The sequence below is a fragment of the Corvus cornix genome, chromosome Z (genome assembly GCF_000738735.6).
Source record: "Corvus cornix cornix isolate S_Up_H32 chromosome Z, ASM73873v5, whole genome shotgun sequence".
NCBI classification, from domain to species: Eukaryota; Metazoa; Chordata; class Aves; order Passeriformes; family Corvidae; genus Corvus; species Corvus cornix.
Genome location: NC_046357.1, coordinates 68,852,682 through 68,875,780, shown reverse-complemented (window position 1 = coordinate 68,875,780; position 23,099 = coordinate 68,852,682). Strand labels below are relative to the sequence as shown.

The 23,099-nt window shown below is 35.7% G+C and overlaps 1 protein-coding gene across 1 annotated transcript in view; it reads right to left on the bottom strand.

Moving 5' to 3' along the window:
- The window catches only part of FBXL17 (F-box and leucine rich repeat protein 17), a 276,492-nt gene that overhangs the window by 237,030 nt on the left and 16,363 nt on the right, over positions 1-23,099 (bottom strand). The window contains exons 3-4 of the mRNA XM_039567060.1: positions 21,622-21,879; positions 20,770-20,901 (exon numbers count right to left, since the gene is read on the bottom strand). Coding sequence (XP_039422994.1) covers positions 20,770-20,901; positions 21,622-21,879 — 390 coding nt within the window. The remainder of the gene's footprint in view (positions 1-20,769; positions 20,902-21,621; positions 21,880-23,099) is intronic.

The following is a 23,099-nucleotide window of genomic DNA, read 5'->3' as shown; positions in this document are numbered from 1 at the left end:
AAATGTAATAGTTTAAAATTTTTAGGTCAAAATGATTACTGGGAGGACTCAGATGGCACTGCAGCTGAAGCTATATCATACTTTACTGCTCACAGGAACATTAAAAGTGCCATTTTATTTAATAATAAAAACAACAGAAATAAAGTAAAGAAGGAGCAAATGCATAGTAAATTCATTCCCATTTATCTAGATTGCAACAGGATGAAAACCATATACTTTCTCTCTGAACACAAAAATGTATTCTGAATTTTTTTTGTGGATTTGTAGTTATTTTTCTTCATCTCAGAGATTAAAAGAACAAACCAAGCTAAACATGATTTTTCTCTAAAATATATTTGAATACTAGTTACTCATTGCAGCTACTATGTGAGCATTATTTTGATTTTAAACAACATGGTCACTTGAAATGGAAGACTCTAAGATCAATTAATGCAAGTGTAAAGCTTGAGAAGTTGCATGATGAAAGCTGAGATCAAGAAGAAAAAGCCTGCCCTAAAAGTACAGAATGAGCTCAGAACACCAGGTTGGGTTTTTTCCATAGTAATAGTACAAATATTACAGAGCTGCACAGGACATTTCAATTTTGCTTAGTTAATACTGAACTATGTAAAACTTTCCAAACTGATAATAAAACTGCTGGAGTATTTTTTAATTAGGTTTCTTTTTTTTATTTATCAAGGAAGATTATAACACACTTTTTTACTTTCTGAAATGCCTGGCAATATACACAGAGTCACACTTTCAGATTTAACAAAAACCACAACACACACTCATTAAGACAAAAATACCCTATATTCTACTCCTGGTAGACTCCACCTGCAGCGCTGCATCCAGCTCTGAGGTCCCAGCACAGCAGGGACATAAATATGTTGGAGTGAATCCAGAGAAGGGACACAAAAGTGATCAGAGGCAGGGAGCACCTCGGCTATAAGGGAAGGCTGAGAGAACAGAGATTGTTCATACGCGAAAACAAAAGCCTTTGGGGTGACTTCTGCTACCCGAAGGGAGCCCACAAGGAAGATGCAGAGGGACTATTTACAAGAGCATGGAACGACAGGACAAGAGAAAATAGCTTCAAGAAAAAGAGTAGGCTTTGATCAGATATTAGGAAGAAACTCTTTACTGTGAGGGTGGTGAGGCCCTGGCACGGTTGCCCAGGGAAGCTGTGGCTGCCCCAGCCCTGGAAGTGTTCAAGGCCAGGTTGGATGGGGCTTGGAGCAACCTGGTCTGGTTGAAGGTGTCCCTGCCCATGGCCAGGAATTTGAATCAGGTGACTTGTGAGCTTCCTTCCTACACAAACCATTCTATAGGGGAAAGGAGAAAGGGGAAGGAAGGAGAACGAGAAGGAGGGGAGAGGAAGGGAGGGGCGAGTTGGGAATCTTTTTTAAAATACAGAGAAAACTTAGATCATAGTTAGCAGCAAAAAGGACAATGTATTTGTTAAACTACAGAACAATTTCTAATAGTTGATTTGCTACAATTTTTTCAATATATACTCTACAAGATGTAGGCAGATATTCTTTATTTTAAGTGTAGAAAAATAAATTTATAATTGAAATGAGACAAGTATGCCTTCTAATAAAATAATTTTTTTATTACTACATAGGTGTATAAAGAAAGCCATCCATAATAAAATGAATTGTAAAATATACTTAACAGAATAAAAAAGGTACAGAAATGAGGAAATTATCTTAAGTACAAGGAAGTTTGCTTAATAAAATATATTAATTTACAGAATTATGAAACATGACAGCTACAAAATTACTTAAGTTTTACAGGTGTGCATATATATATGGATAAGTATTTCAGAAGTGGAACACTCTTTGTGAAACACCAAGTACAGCTTATTATCACACTTGAAATGTTTACAAGTAATCACTTATTGTTACTTTGTAGTTAGCTAGACTTTATATAACCTGAGTTATAGTAAAAGTCTCCACAGAAAGAACATTGTATGTTCTTATAGCATATGCTTCTACATCTCTCTGTTTAAAGAAATATAGTATAATTTAAATGTTTCAAATGTTTTAATGTTAATATTATTAGATAATATAATATTAATTAATATTATAATATTAATATGATGATCTAATATAAATTTCAGATTTTATCCTCAGTCATCAAAATGCAGCACCATTGAAGAATTCATCAGTGAGACTGGGCTAGAAATAGAAAACCCAAGCCCTGAACGTTTTACTTCCTACAGGAGTCTTTTGGACTTTTTTTTCAGCTGTGAAGTCCATGCCAGCATTACATAAGAAAGTACCTTCAATTGCCCTGAAAAAATGGGAAATAAAACTCTTCCTTCTCCCCTACAGTTTCCATCTTCAGTCATTCACTGTACATCAAAGGGAATCAGCGTAACCTGACACACAAGGCCTATTCCCCTCAGTGATCCGGCAGGTGCTGAGGCTAGACAGAAAGCCTGTTTTCCGCAGCCCTTTACCTTGTTTGATCACTGGTTACTTTTGATCTGACACTGCCCTCACACTAGTAATGACTTCCCCCTCGCAGAACCCACCTCGCATCTGTCACCCAGAATAAAGGGTATCACACTGCACCCTGACAAGGCCTATGGCCATGAGCTGTGCTGCCAGCGAGAGGCTCCCCAGCTCCCACCATTTCCAATTCAGTTCCCTTTGTTCTGCTGGGTACTGGGGCCAGGGCACCACTGACAACAGAAAGGATTATACACCAGCTGTGAAGCTGAGCCTTCATGAATTTATAGCTTTTCATCTCAGCTTCATCGTCTCCTTAAATGCAGTGAACTTCATGGTGGTTACTATGAAATACACAACCAACAAACGTTATGGAAAGTTTGTTTAAATCCTCTTTCCCTGTAAAAGAAAAGACAGCGAATGTCCTCAAGTTAAACTGGGAGGCACATTTTTTTCCCCAGCTATTATTATTAAAGTTTTCCAACTGATGTTGGAGGAGGTCACAAAAGGCCAGCTGGTTCATACCACCGGAAGGGCAGAGAAGGTGAGAAAAGCAGGATATGATTTCATTTTATTGACAAAAAGTGTTTGAGAGTTAAATGAGTGAATATAACACTTTTTCCTTGCAACTGGATGTTTTAATAGCAGGTAAAGAAAGGCAGAGGAGGACTTTAAATCAGATCACATTACTTGGAGAATGTACAAAAAAAACTATACAGGTTTTCACATACTACACAATAATAACATAAATTTCGGTTTAGTTTTGTAATTAAATGTGGTATTGCTGTACAAATTTCAGGGTAGTATATATTTGAAAGATATACAATCTTTTTTGGTCTGGAAGTCCAGTAAAAGAAGTGAAACTCATAGCACAAAGGATACAATCTTACTTTTCCACTCTGCATAAGCACAGATTTGCATGCCATGGGTCAGAGCTTAATATTAAATATTACACATTTAATACCCTAAATAAGAGGTTCATGACTTCCACAGAGTGTTGCATGATCATTCTTCAAAATTAATAGAAACTGAGCATATTAAAAGTATTTGCAGCATATTAAAAACATTTCAAAAAAACTTTTTGAAGACCTAAGTGTGAGTATAGGAATTCAATTATGTAAACTGTTTAACTTCCAAAACTGAAATCAGATATTCTAAAGAGTTGTAGGTCTAATTAACACTACACAATTCAGAAATCAGTACCTCCAGTCACTATTAATTTTTAACTAACTTCTGTTGAAAATTCAACTAATTTTTCCAATTATTGCCTCTCAAAAATAACACTTAAACTCCAGAAGCTAACTGGCCTCTTTTGAGGCCAGCTGAACTTCTCATGGCAAGATAATTATGCACAGCAATAGAGGACTATAACTTTCTGTCATCCCCACATGCATCCTAGAATAATCCTGAAACAAAGTGAAAGAATACATAGAAAATGAGGTGTCTCATTTTCAGCCCTTTTCCATCAAGAAACTCCAGGCCACTATATCAGCATTGAAAAGATTTACTCAAGTCCATCCTTGCAAGGTCACACAAAAACCATAACAGTTACAGGAAGTCACGACAACAAATGGATTTGTCAGAATTTGTGCAAGGCACTAATTGGGAATACCAAGGCACTGCAATTTCTCTTTAAGGAACATTTCACTGTATTTAAAGAAGCTGGCTACCTTAAGAAAAACAATGATTTTCATAGTTTTTCATGTAACCATAGTTTCTCGATAAAATTCAGCTTTCTCAAATAAAACAATCACATTTTTTCTGACAATTTAGTCTTGTATGTCAGTGTCTATACCTACATCATCTTTGTTGCAAATGGGTTTTTATTTAACCTAAAAACAGGTTACTAGATTAATATAATGGGTAAAATAATAGATCTTCAAAACAAAATAATACAGGGACGACAAGTATACAAAATTGTGAGAATTAAATTGGAACAGATCTCTCTCTGATTTGAATTGAAACACAAAGCTACAGAATTTAAAAGAAAATCATAAGGATGACAAAAACACTGGAAATACCTGAGGAAAATAAAACAAATATCTTAAATATTTCTAGGCTTATCTGAACAAAATATAACAAAATGTGCATGATCCAAACTGATGAGATATCTTTGTATATGGCAGCCTATGTGAAGCTTTAAATATAGCCTAGATGACAAATACTTCAGCTGTTCTGGAACTAAAGAAACGAACAGGCACAACAGAAAAAAAGAACAAAACTTAAGTTTAGCAATGAAAGACAAAGTAATAATTAGAAAGATGGCAGGCATTTAGAGCTAGACACTTTTCCAGAAACAGATTAAAAGTTCATTGAAATTGTAACTAATGGAAAAGATGACCAACTGCAAGCAGCAGCGACACATTTCTCTGTATGAGAGGGTATGAAGGGGAAAGGAAAGAACCCACAAGCCAACACCCTCCACATACATATCTTCCTGCTGGTACTCTACAGGTCACATCCTACTGAATAACTGCTTTGTGCAGAGCAGAGAAGATCCTACAATCGGCTCAGGGTGATATCCCCTTAACTCAGGGATTGTTGCTGATAATTTCTCTTCCTTGTTGATGGAAGTAGTAACACCCATTCTGAGGCATCCATTCTGATGCAAAAACAACAATCTTTTTGAAACCTTGTTTATTTTTACTAGGTGAGGATGCCAGTGTTAATGGTATCAGACAGATGAAGCTAAACAAACTGACCTTGAACAAGCTCGGTGTCAGTAAGTGAAAACTGAAAATAAACCATGAAAGTACGTAAGGCAAAGACAAAAGTGCTCAACAGAAGGAATGCTTCAGGGGGAAAAAAAAAAAAAAATCACTTCAGTCAACTTCAAAGGATTGCAATAACACTGAATAACAACAAGGGGAAAATTATGGGGTTGCATCATAATTGTAATCTACTACCTGAATTTGAAAAGGAGTTATGGTCTGCAAAGACAGAAGCCCTTGCCTCCTTCAAACAGTTTGCAAGAGAGAATAAAAAGAAAAAAAAAAACCCAAAATCTCTGTGAGACAAATAATAACTTTCAGCAAACATTTTCAATACCACTTGCACTATATAGAAAAAATGAGTCAGCTACTAAATGACATGCTATTTGTATAACACCTAGATTAGACTCAATAACAAGGATAAAACCCTTGCAAAATCATTTAGATTTCAGATGAGAAATGGTAAAGAAAAAACATGGCTATACAAAAATATAGTTTTATGAGTAATCAAAAAAAAACCCCATCTTTCATATAATAGTTTTTCTTTTTATTTTTAATCAAGGTCAGCATTTAATGCTCCTATTGTTAAATCCTCCATCAACAGAAGAGTCCGATTTTTTCTTTTATCTGGAGCTTTGGAATACTGTTTTTCTTTGCTTGACTGGAGAGCAGAGAGAGTTTTCAAAAAGATAAGAGACTCTAAAACCATTCCGCAGACCAACTTTGACTACAGCAACAAATAAACAGTTCCCCTTTAATATACAATAATTAAGTAGAGGAAAATTCACCTTTCCTGCCCTTACACCACACTATTCCCTGAAACAGTCCACAGTGGTCAGAAAAAACACATTCTTGATAAAAGGAATAGAATATTGAGGTTGAATTGTCAGCCTCCATCCATCGGAACTCATCACACGTTGGCAACACCTTGTGCAACTCACAAATAATGTTGTGTGTTGTGCCTTTAAAAAAAAAAAAAATTGACATAATTCTTCACCCTCTGCAGATGCATATAATTTACCCCAACTAACTTTAAATCTAAACACTTTATAAATTGATATTTTAATTATTTACATAAGTTTGTGTTTAGGAGGAGAACAAAAACAAAATGCATATGGCATACCAAAATACCTTTAATCACAACAGTAATTCAAAAGCTGTCCAGCAGCTACTGGATAGTGGGTAATTTAAAACTTCTCCATCTGTGTAATTCACCTCTAAATAGTCAAAGTATTGATTTAGGCTCATAAATTCACGCAGAAATAGTTTAAAAATGGACTGATAAAGACTTTTGGTTTAGCTGATAAAAATCACAGTATTAATACAATAGATTGGATTTCATCAAGGCACTGGAATACATGTAAATTCAGTGATAAGTTCATAAATTTATAAATGGTGCACCATCACTGAGTGACAACCTATCTACTAGTCATTTCTTAGTCTTTACTCTGCTAAAAAGATTTGTCTTTTTTAAAGACTGTTTTCTTTCTGTCACTGAAATCCATGGGTAAATGCTTATAAAATGTTAGCGTAGAATAAAACATGAAAATATCAGTGCAAACTTAGACCTGCAATCTATACGGCCAAAGTCTACCTATGGCAAAAGCATTCCTCAGCAATTAATTAATTTTTCTCATTATGTTGTATAGCTGTATGAGATTTCACTTCTAATGATGAATCCAAAACCATTTTTCACCATTCCTACCAGCAGACTCAATGTTTTAAGATGTGATTTGCCCTCCTCCTTTCATTTTGAGGAACTTATACGCCAGGGAACATGTTCAAGAATTAATTTTCCCAAGTTAGTCTGATGCTCATAATCTATTCCTTTTATTTCACACTCATCTATTACTTTGGTAATTTTTTATTTTAAAGACAAGATCATGTGAAGCACAAATTAGCAATCCTCTATAATAAAAATGGCTTACATTCACTCTCAGAAATAATACTAATAACACCAATGACTTAAATATATCCCAGAAATGGAAAAAAAACCAACCAAACAAACATGAGTTTGGGGAAAATCTGACTGGCAATCCCCACTTTTTTCCAGCAGAAAAAAGCCAGAATGGGCTGTAAGACTGGATGTATTTGGAGAGCAGCATCACTTAAAAGATAACTGATCTATCCTTTGATTAGGCTTAGCTTCAACTTTGGGGAGAACCATGGAAAAAGTAGGAGTGAAGCTTAACAGCACCCATTAGAAAGTCTCTTTTCAGTATCACAGAATACATGACTTCTGGGAAAGCAAGTTTGTTTAATCATCTAGCAGATTTCACCAGCAAGGCTTTTCCAGAGCTCACACTTTCTTTAATCTCCAAGCCATATTAACCAATTGATCATAAAATGATTACCTCAAAAGCAAACAAGCAAAAAACCCCATCAAAAATCCATCACCAAGGAACTTTATTTTTATTTTTCCAAGACAAAACCTAGGCATATTAGTTAAAGCTGCCCAAAAAAAAAAATCAGTGCCATCCACTGATTTTTACTATAGGGATGGAAAGCCTCTCAGAAAAGACCAAAGCAAGTCAAGAGCTACCCGCTTTCTTTATTTTCCCATGCTCCTCTCATAAACCCACCAAGGAACAAAGCATAGATGAGCCAAAGTAAACCAAGACAAAACAACACAAAACCACCATTGCCTGCTTTTATTTGATCCTACACTTAGAGCAGACCATAGCATGTAGAGAAAGAAGTACAAGGTAGCCTTACCAAACCTTTTCACACCCTGAACAGGAAATGCTCATCCTGTGCCAAGTCACGTCACCTTGCCCTATGTATATTTAAGTGATCCATCTCAAAATGAATTATCTTTAGCATAGATTACACATATATGCAGAAAATAATAATGTTTCTCTTCAAACCTTGGCTTGAACATTGGCAAGCTGTATTTTTCAAAGGACAATAAAACAGCAAAAGCACATCTGTAATACTGCTGTGGTTGTCCCTTTTAACTGGTGCAGAAAAAACCTGCATTTTAAGGATTCATAAGCAGATATTCATAGAGATTTCTTACTTTTTTGTGAAAAATGAGAACTCTAAACAGAAGATTGGCATACACACATACTCCCTAGCTAGAAGGAGAATTTATATCTAGAGTAAAAACAAGGGAAAGCTATATGCAACTGAAAATGTGAGGTCTTAAAATGGAAATTGTTATGTGACATTTACGCAGGTACTACAAACTGCAGTGACAGCAATATGAAATTAATTGGTAGTTCTTCAATAATATTTGTTTTCAGAATCAACAGCTGCTTAACAAAAATGTTGATTTTGTGGTGTACAACATTAGTAATTACTCCTTACATCCAGGAGCCTATCTTTTCTGCAAGACAAGAAAAGAAGTCAGGGGAAAAAAAAAAGAAAAAAAAAAGAAAAAAAAAAAAATTCAAGAAAACCATAATCATATGTCTTCTGAATACAATTACAAACAGGTTAACCAGTAAAAGCAGTAATAATTCCACCTACTATGTTAAGCAAAGGAAATAATTTGCAGTGTTACCTGAAAAAATAAAACTATCAGAAATTGAACACTACTTTTAGGATAGTCAAATCTGTCAGAAACAAATATGCCTGGAAAATTAAATAGATGGAAGACGGGTGCAGTCTCCTGTGATGGAGACTAACTAGTGCAGAAGTTGCCTGTCCTAGTAAACACAGCCATAGCACACCAATTCATGCATGGCAGATTTGATACATAAAGGATGGCATCTTTAATATAATTACCAGATTAAAAGAACAATTTATTTGAGGCACATATTCTTAAGCCAAGGTATCTAAATATTTGATCTACCTGTGGTCTTTTCCTATGCATTGAAATTTATCTTCTTTCAAAGCAGGGTTTCCTAAAAAGACCAGACACAGAAAGATCTAAACCATGTTTAATTCAAGAAGAATGTATTAATTTATTTTTTTTTTAACTGCCGGACAAAAATACTACATTTTTACTGGCAAATATTATTTGAAAATATAAGCCAAATAATATTATAGAATGAAATATTAAAATTCTTTTTCTTCAAATAGCATGCTAAAAATGGTGGAGCATTTATATACATATTGCACTAAAAAATTTCTGCAGAACTAGTAGCATCTAAGTGCAAACCAACTGGAGAGAGATACTCTTCAAATCAAAAGTGCTTATACCACCAAAACCAATAAGTTTTCAACTGTCTTCATGTACATTTAGTATCTTTAATCACCTTCTATCACCTTGTCCATGTTCAAACTTAAAATTTATTGCTAAATGGCAAGTAGATATTGTTCTGCACACACAAAAACACCTACACATTACAAATCATTAAATTAGTGTCACATGACACCATAATTCTATGCATTACAAAGTAAATAGCTTAAAATTGACAAAAACAGTCAAAATAGGCATCTGAGTTTAGTTCTTAATTAAAATATACTTGAAATTTTCCTTACAAGTAAGAGCAGGAGCTTAAAATATGTGTTTCGATATTCTACTTGTGCCTACTTTAATGTACAAACTGCACTATCATCATCTTCATAAGATTAGAGGAAATTACTAGCAAAGCAAAAGTTAGCAATAAAAAGAAAGAACTTACCATGGCAGCTTTTTGCATTACCTCACCCAGGTTTTATTTTGAGAAGGTGTCGGTTCACAGATATATTAGACCTGTTTCTACAGCCCAAGAATCACTACCGCCATGCAAAAGTACAAGCCAAGGAACTAAACCATCAGTACCTCACCATGAAATCCATGATATCCCCCTGTTTCTACAGTACTTTTCAGTCCCAGGACAGAGTGCTTTAGAGGAGAGGAAAACAATGATCTACCTGAGTATATGTTGTAATGCAGCCAAACTGACACCTGCATGAAAACAACAACTAGGCCACTGCCACAGTATCTGAAATGGCTGGAATTACCACTAAAGAAGTTTTGAATTGCCAGACAACTTCACCGACCACAGAATGAAGCATATAGAGGAGACAGGTAGTGGCCTTTACAGGATGTGACACTCCTACCAGATATAATCACAAGAATTTTGTTGCCTTACAACAACAACAAAATTACTTCCTTCAAAGGATGATTGTGCTCCAAATTTTCCATTTGTATAATAGAATTAGTAAGAAAGTAGTGCCATTCAAGTTTAAAATTCACTGTCCACATAGCTTTTCTCCCAGCAAAAAAATAGCAACAATTACTTATCTCTACAGGCACCGCAGTTTGACATTCTTTCACAGAGGACTAGTATCACAATCGAAAAAACAAAAGATCAGCTGTAGCAACCCCTCCATAATAGTTTATTTGCAACACCTTTCCCAAGTGAGAGTAAAAAAAAAAAAAAAGCAAAAAAGTACAGAACATCTACAAGATGTACATACTGCAAACACCCATACTATTTCTAACTCATTAAAAGCACTCCAATACTGAAACTTTGTGGCAAATACTTCAAAACCTGGGGAAATTGTAGTCCATGAGCGACAGGAACAGTACAGTGCTTTCCAGACTCCACAGTGCTAAGAGACATCTAAAAAAACCCAAGGACATTAGCTCAAGAATGAGCTCTGTAGGAAGAATAAACTTTCTAAGGTATTCTGAGCCACAACAGACAGTACTAAAAATGAAGGAGAACAGTATTACATAGAGGTGTTCTGAAACCTATAAAGTACAAATTTCTGAAGTGTGCACCATTAAGATATTTTCAGAAATGCCTAAAACCACAGAAATTATCAACCACTATTTCATTCCAGAAATTCCCATATTTCTGCAATAACAAATATATTTAAATAGCCTTATGTAGTTGCTGAAATCATCCAATTTCAAGACTACAATCACAAATCTCTCACTCATGTTATACAATATAGTTATTCTCTACATGGCTGAGTAATCCTCTGTATTTTCAAGAGGCTGCCCAAGATTAACAGCAAACACTCTCCCACCCACCAAAACAATCCCATAACTTCAGTGCAACCAACAACTTTCATTTTCACGTATTTTAAATAGCAAATTTAAAAAAAAATTAACAAACTTCAAGACCATTTTAAAGAAAACTATAAAACTGCTTTTATAAAAGTATCTTTCAAAAACTCCAAACACAAGCAGACCTGGAAATACAAGAAAAGAGCATTGTGCAGATGAAGACAGTTGCAAAGCTGACATTTTATGCAAAGCAAACACCTCTTTTGTCACACCTACATGCACATTGCAAAGCCTGAGAGCAGTGAACTGTACCTCTGGCACAAAACCGGGGAGAGTGTCAGCAGGGTAACATCTCCAGACTCACGAGGCCTACAAACAAATCCTCTGGGCACAGGGCACTTGTGTTCCTAAGGGCCACAATGGCAGAGGCACAGCCACACCTCTAACAGCAGCACTCCATGACTGTGCCATCATCGCTGTAAAAATGCAACCCTTGGAAGCAGTCAGAGGAAGTCTTCTGGAAAACTTCCATTGGTGATGCATATTCACCCTCAATGAAGCTGGCCTATTGACCCTTTTACCAAATCCAGTATTTTTTGCTTTTGAGAGGGAGGAAAATAAAAATACTTTATGAAAACCTTACCCTTGGAGGTTTTTTGTTCTTCTCTATGTTTAGGCAGAAGAACATTAAAAAGTAAGTCCTTCCCAATCACATTTGATCTTTCTCACCATGATTTTATAATCTAGATTTTTTTTTTTCTGATTTACATTTTCATGTTTCAGGCAGAAAATATTCTTAAACTATACCTGTAACTTTGCCAAGCTGGTAGGAGATAGAGCACCAGCACAATCTTCTCCACTGCCGTGGTTTAACCTCAAGCAGCAGCTCAGCCCCACACAGGCAATTGCTCAACTACCCACCGGGGGATGGGGAGTAGGGTAACAGTGAGCAAACACAGAGAGATATACATCTATAAATCTAGATAGAACAGAACTTTCTAACAGTTATTACTGAAAAATAAAAACAACATTTTTTAAAAAACTATACAAAACAAGGAAAAGGAGGAACACTAAGTTAAGAACTCTGAAAAATACTAGGGCAAAGCTACACATAGCTCTGACAAGCATAGGATGTTAAAAATTAGCTACAATAACTACAACAGTCTTTATGTCTAAAGTTCAGACAAATACAGTTTTTTAAACATTATCATTCTGGATAAAAAAAACCAAAACAATGACAGTTGAAAGGCCACTGTAATTCCTAGGATGAAAGAGCATGAAGTGTGTATGGATGATAAATTTGCAATTTAAGTGTCAATCCAAGTATAAATGAAAAAATTTACCCACCAGAGGCACTGATGCTGCAGTTTAAAACTGGTAAGAATTTAACATTGACTCAAAAAAGACAGTATTTAGGATCGTTTCAGTAGTTTGGTCTCTGTGCCCATTTAATTTGCCCTGTAACACTGCCTACCAATAACGTAGCATTTTGGAGAACAGAACTACCTGGAAGGGCACCTCCAGATACTCACTAGAGAACATGTAATTATTTACATGCTCCCAGATACCAGTCACTAAAGAAAGATGAGGAGAGAGAATTTAGACATTTGTAGGACTTGTACCTTAATGATTTGATTTCTCATACTGCAAACTGTAACCTATGTAAGTTACAGTGAAGTTCTTTGGGAAACAAAAGTGTTTTCACACAGCTTCAGAAATCTGACAAGTTCATTTTTCTAGCTTCATAAAGATAAAAAAGTTCAACTGGAATTTGCTGGAAAGAAATTATATAAACAAAGATGCCTGCCTGTCATTCATTATTTTTACATAATCTTGTCTCTGTCATATACAAATAAAAATGTATTTGTATTATCTTTGATTGATACAAATTACTACCATTTTAAAATAATGATACTGACAGTTTTAAGGGACTTGCTTCACAGCATCATACTTACGATCTCTTTCAGTAAGCATCACAGCTCACTGGGAGAAATATTATCAGTTTTGATTTATTGCTTATCCTTGGTTGAAGAGTCTTACAAAGTAAAATATGGGTCAAGATACCAACTTAACAGATGAAGAACCTACAAATGATCCATCTGGAGTTTGCCAGTGGTCTCTTTGACACAAGATACCACCAGATAAAAACAAATAAACTAAAAAAACAAGGAAACAAACAAACTACAGAAATTTCACCTCCATTTAGGTAACTTTAACATCCAGCAGCATATATTTTAGTGGAAAGATTTTTCACTCTAGTATCATGGAACTCAGTTTGTGACTGAAGTACTGTAATAATATTTGGACCAGTGAACCCAAAGGATAAAGTATCAAATGAATAATCATCTCATAATGCTGACCAAAAAGTAGAAAAAAGTTCTGCACTTCCACTATTTCATTCCACCCCTCACTTCTTTGTAAATTATATTAATTTACAGTATATGTACTACATTTTTATACTTAGAATGTTCATTAAAGGTGGTAACAAATTACAGCCCAAAGAAATGTTTAAAGTGGTATAATACCTAATTTTATATCAATATCAAAACTGAAAGTTTTTTAAACAGTAGAGTAGGTACAGCCATTAATCAACCACATGTAACCTAACAAGAGTCAAAAAGTACAATTAATGCAACAATACAGATTACAACTCCAGCTGTTGGTTGCTTTTAAATGTGTACACACACACACACACACTGTACATGTCAAGTAAACTCAATGTTCAAATGCAGTATCTGTCTAAAAAGAAAAAAAACAGAAAATAAGCAGAAAGTGGTGAAACCATACAGCTGACCTTATTGAGACATTTAAGAATTACTCTGACAGCAATCCTGGCAGCTGAAGGGAACACAGGGTCTGTGGAACCAACACAATATTCAGAAATTATCTGCTGTGCACTGGCAATTCCCTATAGCACGGGCCGGGAGCTCCTGTCACCACTACAAAGTCAATGCCGCCACCTAAGGGTGACAACACCGCACTGTTATTTACTGACACAGAAAATAGAAGCCTGACTCCTGCATTGTGGTTCTAAGGCCTTTACAGCAGATACATGTAGCTGATTTATGCACACGTACACAAGCTTTGCTTTTTCCCTTTCTATTAACGTCAAACTCGGCATAAACATTTCACTGCAGGAACAGTATTATGGAAAATACCCAGGTCAAAACGCAACAGATCTAAACAAAAGAAGACCAAAAAAAGACCCAAAAAAATTGAACTCTGAGAAGTAAGGTTCTATCAATTAGCTTTCTAAAAGATTGACTGAATCATTTTATGTTGTTAAAAAAATTAATAAAGTGTTTCAGAAGAGCTTGTCAAAAGACAAACTTCTGTAATGTTTTTACTACCAGACAGATGTCTCATATGGTTCTTACGAAAGCATGACTTCCCATACCTCATCTTAGTATCAGTATAGCTGTTCAGCACATTTTTAAAGTGTTGACCCTTACATTTATGGTACATTAGGTGGTTTTGGTGCTTATGTAAGGTGTTTAAGAAACTAAAATACAAGAGGGACTTTATCATTACTAGGGCGTACCACCAGCATGCCATCTGCACAAAGTTTTTGCTTCAGAAATCTCCAATTTAGTACTCGACAGAAGGTGAAACATCACTATCCAAAGGTGTAATATACATTGTACACAGCAGAGAAATCAATCTTGGTATGCATGGAGTCCTTTACTGTGAGGGTGATGAGGTACTGCAACAGGTTGTCCAGAGATGCTGTGGACTGCCCCTTCCCTGGAAGGGGACAAGACTGCATGGGGCTTTGAGCCACCTGGCCTACTGGTGTAGTGGCAGTGGGGTTGAGACCAGACCTCTTTAAGGTCCCCTCCAAACCAAACCATTCCATGAGTCCTTAATCCTCCCGAATATGTATATATATATTTTTTAGCAAGCAACTAGTTATTGAGAGATGCTAGTTATTCAGCATAAACAAGTCCTACATAGAATGAGCTACATGAAGTTATAAAGCTGTGTGATTTATTGTGTTGCTTGCCTAGCATCAGTAGCTGGATTTGCTGCAGACTTAGGCCAAAAGCTGTGAACTTAGACCTAGATATGCTTTCAGCCAGAATAATTAATTTGCTTAGTCATCTTCCTAGGAACTGGTACAGTGCTGTGTTTTAGCTTTAGTATGAAAAGAATATTGATAACAGTGATGTTTTGGTTGTTGCTAGGCAATGTTTGTCCTAAGACTAGTGGTTTTTTTAGCTTTCCATGCTCTGCCAGTGAGCAGGTGCCCCAGAAAAAAACAGAAAATAAGAAAGCTACAGGTGTCAGCAGAAGCTGTAACTCAACAAGACAAGCAGTCAAGGGCCTGCCTGTGTGGTGGACATGGAGAAAGAATCCAGTAAAGTGCTAGAAGACAACAAGCCAAAACTCACCATTAGAACACGGCCCGAGAAGAGAGTGTAAGAGGTGGGGGCATAAGTCATAAGGGTATAACTGCCTGGGGTTTTCTTTGCTCTGGGTCCCCCTTTGAAGGCACCCAACCTTAGCTGACCTGATGCTGCACCACTCTATTAAACCAGTTATTTTCATAAATCCAATGTCTGAGACTCTGCTGCAGCAAACCCAAGTAGCGCCTGAAAGAAAACCAGCAACAGGGTCCTGCTGAACATGGGGGTTTAATTGTAAAAATAGTAATTGAAGGGGGAAGTCTGGAAAAACTGCAGCCCTTTTCAAAACCTCAAATAATGAAACAAAGTAGTTCAAAAGTATTTTGGGAAAGTATGCCTGAAGAAACATGGGAAAACAATTCTTTTTCTGAAATTTCTCCAAGCAGAAGAACAGTTTTAAGCAACTGTATGTAAAAAGTGAAATAGCATATGGAATATATTGTGGGGAATGGAAAAAGGACAGGGAAATTACATTATCTGGAATATTTTTCAAAAAAAAAAATCTTTCATTTACTTGTTACCATTGAAACAAAGTAAGTTATTTCCATACATTTTAAACATTTGACAGTGTGCCGTTTATATGCCTTAAAATAGTGACTTTCTGCCTGAAACAATTTTCCTAGGCTAAACTCAAAGCAAAATACTCTCTCCTCCCAATGTTTGTGTCACAGGGTACAATGCTGAAGTAAGCGTTTCACAGATGACAAGTACAGAGCAGGAAGGGAAATGCTTCCCAAAGTAAAAACAGAAGTGGGGAGGGGAATATCATTAAAAGACAAAAATAAATTTATCAGATTACACAACGCTGATTAGCCAGAAAATATGAAAATTCAGTTTATTTTCTCCTATGCGTCTTATAATAAGTTAATCCCGGTCAATGCTTTAAAAGCATATGTTAATTTTAATTAACATATTTAATTGTGTGACAAAACTGTAATGTTTTGTTTAGTATATCTTAAACCTTTTTTACTGAAACTATTATTCACATATCTTAAGCATTGTAGTTTCTATCAAACATAGCATCATAGTTAACTTGAATTTCAACTCTTATCTGCTCCAAACTGCAAAGGTAAGCAGAACACTTACAGAATACTCAATCTTAAAAAATTGTTAAATAGACACCTGTAAAATATTTACTTTAAAAGTGTTGTCACGTATCAAGCATACTGGCAACTGGGCCAAAACTTGGTTATCTTGAAACTGAGGAGTCAAGAGTCTAATAAAGAAATAGAAACACGGTCAAGTGAGAATATAACTGCCTTAAAGAACGTATTTGGAAAACATCAAACAAATTATTTGTCTTTAAGGATCTACTTCATGACATCATTTTATTGGAAAGGAAGAAGTGGTGCTATAACAGCTACTATAGTAGCCCATCTATTCCTAAATGAGCTTGTAAAAGAGAAAAGAGAGCTAGGGAACAAAGTATAGGGGTAGGAATGCTGTGATTCTCTTATGGTATCTAAAACTGCACCTCACTTTATCTTTAGAAGCTGTCTCTCATTATCCATATCTAGTTCACCACAAAAAAACCACAGACACTGGGTGGAATAGGGAGAAACAAATATGTAACTACCACCAATGTTTCAGCAACCATTGCATTATAATTTTAGCCATTAATTTACCCAGTTAAAGAAAAGCAATTAAAAGGAAATAGTGTGTTAAATCAAATTAGTTAAGCGAAGAAGGTTTTTCTTCATCTCTACAGTGAGCTCCCAAATCTAGATCTACTCTATTCGTAATAAGGAAAGCAGACAGCTTGTGCCAAAGCTTCTGGAGATAGCCCTTCCCTTTGGGTGCACTGTAGTCACCGAGTTCTCCATCTCACAAAACCTTTAATACCTTTTAGGTATTAATAAAAGCAGTTCAGGTTAAGTACCCCCCACTCAGGGAGAGTACTACGTGTTAGTGGGGAGCAGTTCTCTGACTTTGCAGCTGAAGCTAAGTCTCTCTATGTGCTCTCTATGTGGGTGGAAAGATAAAAAAAGCAGTTGGTGCAAAGATAACAATGAAATTAACCTGCTCATCTTTCACCAGCTTCATTCACATTAAACATTCACATGATGCAAACACAAAAGTTACAGCATACCAATCACAACCATAAAACAAGTCCAGACAGTCTGGTTTTGTCCAGACAGAGCTATAATCTGTTCTTCCATTTACACTGAAATTCTGTAAGATTATTCAATTGTATCAGACTGCTTGGAAGCAGATCAGGAGAGACAAGACAGTGGCATACTTCCTAAGTCCTGAAAAGTTATAATTTTTTTTTTAAAACTAGGTTCCCAATTTGGCCAGTATGCTTCAGAAAAGAGGCTAAGCATATAATTATTCCTTCATTCAAAGACCAGAGGAAAAATAAACATGTTTTGAAGAGATACAATTCCCAAACAGTTATGCAAATAACAACAACCTTCTGTTGTTAAGTTAGCCATGTAACGTTAACTTTTTCCTCCTACATCCTTTGTCCCATTTATTAATTGCAGTTTTCGCTTATTACCATGACATAACCAGCACTTCAAAGACAGGAAATGGTCTATTTTTCTATGTAATGTCTAGCATATTCAACAATCAGAACATAATTCTCCTTTCTCTCTTGCTGCTCAGCAGCCTGATAATGGAGTTACTTAGCAACAGATGAAGCAACTGAACTGTGTTGCCTGATCCACACACATTTCACTGCAAAGTAACACTCACAAAGGCATTACTTAGCTGATGGTTGCCTCTGCCTAGATATATTTTTGAAGTGTAAAATCCATTAGTGTGAGACAAGCCTACATGAAAACTCAACCATCATGTACTATCTGTAATGCACTACACATTTTGAAATTAACAGAAATTGCCTGTAAGAGTCACACACATGATTTTGAGCACCTCTGAGAAAGGAGTAAACAAGAAAATACAAAACACATTATTTACATGGATGATATGGCAGCTGCTTAAAAGGCAGGGATAGGAGTCCTCTTTCTATAGCATACTGACAATGTATGAACTTCAAATACACAGACCAAGCCCTCATATATCATCAAGCACACTTTTCTTGCCACAGAATATTTTGATTTCACAGAATGAATACTTACTCATTTTGAAAACACACACATACGTATTTCCCCAAACTACCATCTTCACCAGAAGAGCAGGATGTAATATGTGCCACACCAAATACTAAGGAGATTTTTTTAGAAGGGAGAAAAGTAACCCACAGAATTTGACAAACCATTTGCCAGCCATTACTCCCTTTTAAGATAATTCCACAACTAAACAATTAAACAATTCCTGTATTTTTCATTTAACTTGGAGTGTGAAAATTTCTATTTTACAACTGCATGAGACCTTCTTAAAAGCTATCTCAGTTCATTACACAAAACTACACTGCCAGCAAGACTTGAAAGTCTCTTGCCCCTAGCAAGGGGAAAGCACAGCAGCTTCTTCAGCTTTCTCATCTAGTGGCATTGTTCAAGTGTTATTTTATTCTAAGGATTCAACACCCTGGAGTTCATAACAGCTTCACAACTTATTTCATGTGTACATATGAAGATTTATGAAGCTGAATTTTAATTTTACAGAGCTATACCAAGTGTGCCACAAGACTTTCTCTTCCCCCTGAAAAATTAACGATGGGTGAGAATTTAAGTACAATTAGGTACTAAAAAAAGAAAGCACATTCATGAAAAATTAGGCAAAAATTCAGTTTTGATAAGTCACTTGACAAATTACTAGAAGGGACAAAATTTAGAGAAATTTCCTATTCATTTGACAGAAAGTATTTTTGTCTTATTTCTAATCAAAAATCAGTGATACATTTTCAACAATGAAGGCAACCAAGTAGAGTGCAAGTAAAGAGCACATTTCACTATTGCCTTAAAAAAAATTAAGATACTTCCTATGTTCCATTTCAACTAGGAACTTTGATGACATTTCAGATATTAAAACCACAAAGTCTTTAAGTGCTAATAACTGCAATAACAACTTCTTAGGTAACATTTCACACTATAAAGAGAATAATAACTTCAATGACAAGAACTCTAAGATGTATCTACAAGGAAAGCTAATACCTTGCCTACATATTTTCCAATGATCAAGCAATTACGGAGATATTTAAACACACATCATTCTTAATTACAATTAAGCAATCTTTCACATACAATTATGCAAATCTTGAAGGTTTTACTCTTCCTTTCAAAGATAAATATCTGGAATTTACTTACCTTTCTCCTTCCAGAGAAGAAAGATGTTTTTTCTTCCAGTCTTCTCAGAACATTTATTTCTCTTTCTTTTTCTCATTTAAAGTTTTTTATGTATTAAGGTAAGTATTAGAAGGACTAACTTTGACAATATTCAAGATTTTGTTCCAATACAGGAGGAGGGACACACCCTTTTTCTGCATCTGAACTGTACAGAAATCTCAGTTTACGTCTCTATCTCCTCTTTTTCAACTTTTTACAGTTCTGATCAAAACCAATAACTGGCTGCCTTTTTCTTTCTTTGTTGATTTCAGAATGGTTTTTTTTTTTTAATATAAACCAAGCTCAAGCATTAGCATTTCTTTGTCTATTTGAAGCCAAATATCAAATGATTCTTGAATACAAGGTATGCTGTTTTCTTACAATTTATTTGTTCCAGTTCAGCACTTTTGAAACAAAGGTTAAAACCGTGATGTTAGCTGACAGTTAATAATCCAACTGCAAGCAAGTTTTACTACTTTCTTGCAAGAAACAAATTTTAAAAATAATATAAAACTTAAAAAACGCCTAAGTCAGTGTTCTGCTATACCATTTACAAGCTACTGTCTTTCTACACTAGAAACCATCATTTCAGAGACCGCTTAGAATTAGGACACAAGATTGTTTTATTACTCCTCAACAACTTCCTTCTGCAGGCACAGGCACACTACTCTACTTTATCCTGATGAGAAAGTGACATATTTCAAGAAAATATGATCAGACTGTATCACTTGCAATCAAGAACCCAAGCTCCAAATAACTTTCAGCTTAGCTAAGTTCGCACTTTTTACTGCACTTGTAGAAACAAAATAAACATTCCATATGAACTAAATATTTTCCTATACAAACCATGCATCTCCCAAACAATTACTCCTGAAATGTCATTTTAAAAACAAGTTAATACATTGAGCTTAACTTGTACTTTGCATCACCCTCTGAGCCATCTTTGCAGAACTGCAATTTTCACAGCCAGAAACATTTTTAAGCAATTCACTTGCAAAAAGCAGCCATTCTAAAGAAAATTTTAAAAAGATAAAGAGCAAGAGAAAGCTTTGACAATCAAAATGCCTCAAGAAGAAAAAAATCAGGGTAAGTACTTACTAATTTGTTTTCTTGCATATATATTCTTTGCAGCTTCAGACAGCCTTTAGCTATAATGATCATTCCTTCATCCGAGATCTTGTAACATTGCCCAAAATGTATGTCTTTCAATTCCCTGCATTTTGAACCGAGCTGCAATTAATGAAATCAAAGGTAAAATAAACAACAACAGGATTTGACTAAAATGAAGAGATGGGAGAAAAGAATTTTTTTCTGCTTCTCCACCCCCATTAAAAATTATCTTTCTTTTCAGGCTTTGAAACAGTAAATGCAAATAAGAAAGATTCTAACTACATACACGACAAAATGAAGTTGCTAACTACAGTCAACCAAATGGAGCTAAGAGCAGTACATAAGAACTAAGTTATTTACTGGGTGTATATGTAGCTAACAATGCCTTTATGCTCAACAGCATATTTGATTTACCCTAACTCCTAAATACTCCTTTAACACTCTCAGAAAGTTGATGAAACCTTCCTGCACATCCAACAAATAAAGATCTTAGTCACCTTCAGCATTCATGAAGCAAAAACGTGTTACTTAAACACAGGTTTCAAATAGCAACCAAGCTCAGGAAAATTGAATCCAACAGAAGTGAGGTATAGGATATCAAACTGCAGACTTAACTACAAAAGGGATCATTTAATCCCTGGGTATTAAAAAGAAAAAGAAAGTATGTGCAGTGTCTAGAGAACAGCATTTACTGCACCAAAAAAAAGTCTCCGTACACCAACTTTTAAAACAGAAGATTTTTTGTGATTTTAATTAAATCCTGAGAAAGGGTATCTTCTTCCACTTGCTAAGCTGAAATATACTAAATTTACAGAAGAAATTTGTGGAATAGATGGTTACCTGCTTCAGGCCTTCATCAGTGAGTCTGTCTTGATTGCCCACATGCACTTTCTGAAGAAGAGGACACTGAGAGGCGACTGCAATAATAGAGGTGTCAGAAAGCTGTTTACACCTGTAGGCAGTATACCTTAGGAGCCCAGGACATTTAATTGCTAATATGCATACTCCTGTATCAGATACATTGCGACAATCAGAAATATTGATTTCAGTAATATTCTGGCTTCTTGATGCTATTTTTTCCAACAGCTCATCGGTGACCTGCAAAGAAAAAACAAATACTCACATATAACTTTTTCCATAAAGATCTTTAATGTCCCTAGGACAAAAATGGTTGTTTGTAAGATGCATTTCCATGAGCTACAGGGAGAATTAAATTATACCTTTACAAATACCACCTATGGCTGAATATTTTACTGTAATTGGTTTGGTTTTGGGGGTGGGGTTGATGGTTTTGATAGAATATGGACAATTGGGGGAAAGCTAGTTCTGACAGACTACGTAGACTGTAGCTAGATAGTTTCGTGATAAAGCTCACAGAGGGAGAGGCAACAGCTAGACAAGTACAAAAAAATATGGGCAGCTGCAGGAATTTATGTTACCACAAAAAGAATGCCAAACAGCTGCCCAACTTGACAGAAGTTCTCAAGTATCAGACTGAGCTCCAGAGTTAGGAGGGTAACCACAGACCTACTCCTCTTTTCAGCCATGAATAGACTATCTGTGATGTCCAGGTATTAGAAAGATAAATTACTTGTTGGTAGAATTGACTTATTAAGGTTTAAGGCTTGATGTGCTTCAATGACCTCAGTTCCTAGGGGAGGTTAACAAAGCGTGGGGAGAGTGATATACTACTGATAGTGGACGCAAAGAATGCAGAATTTACAGACCACAATGACATTTGGCAGAACTCCCTAGATAAGGAAGAAACTAACAAAACCAACTCAGCAACTGGGCTGAATCAGCTCCAACTGGGTAAAAGGCGATTCTGGCAAGGGGGGATGGCAAACACCACAGACCACCAACCCAAGAAACACACCAACACAAGAGGAAGACGGAGTATGTGGACTAATTAGCCCAAGAACTGAGGGAATCATTTAACCAACAGAAGGTAGACTACTAACAAATAACAGAACTATGTAACTTGTAGCCAATGAACATTACTGCCTTTGTTTACTGAAATATATGTGACTTCATATTGATAATAATTTCTGTCCTATGACAAACATGTTAGCTTTCATTCTATTATGTTCGGTACTGGTAGTAATGCTGTATGGAAGGGCAGTGTTTCAATGTCTTAAAACTTTTGGTTTTTTTCATTTTAATATATTAGCAGGTATGCTCGATTAAACCAAAGTGAGGACTGTTGAGGAATACACTCAGGGCAGGTAGCTTGGGGTGCAGCTGCAGTGGAGCTCAGGCTGAGCTCTGCGTGGCACAGCCAGAGGCAAAAGGCCATGAACTGGTGCGAATCCTTTGCA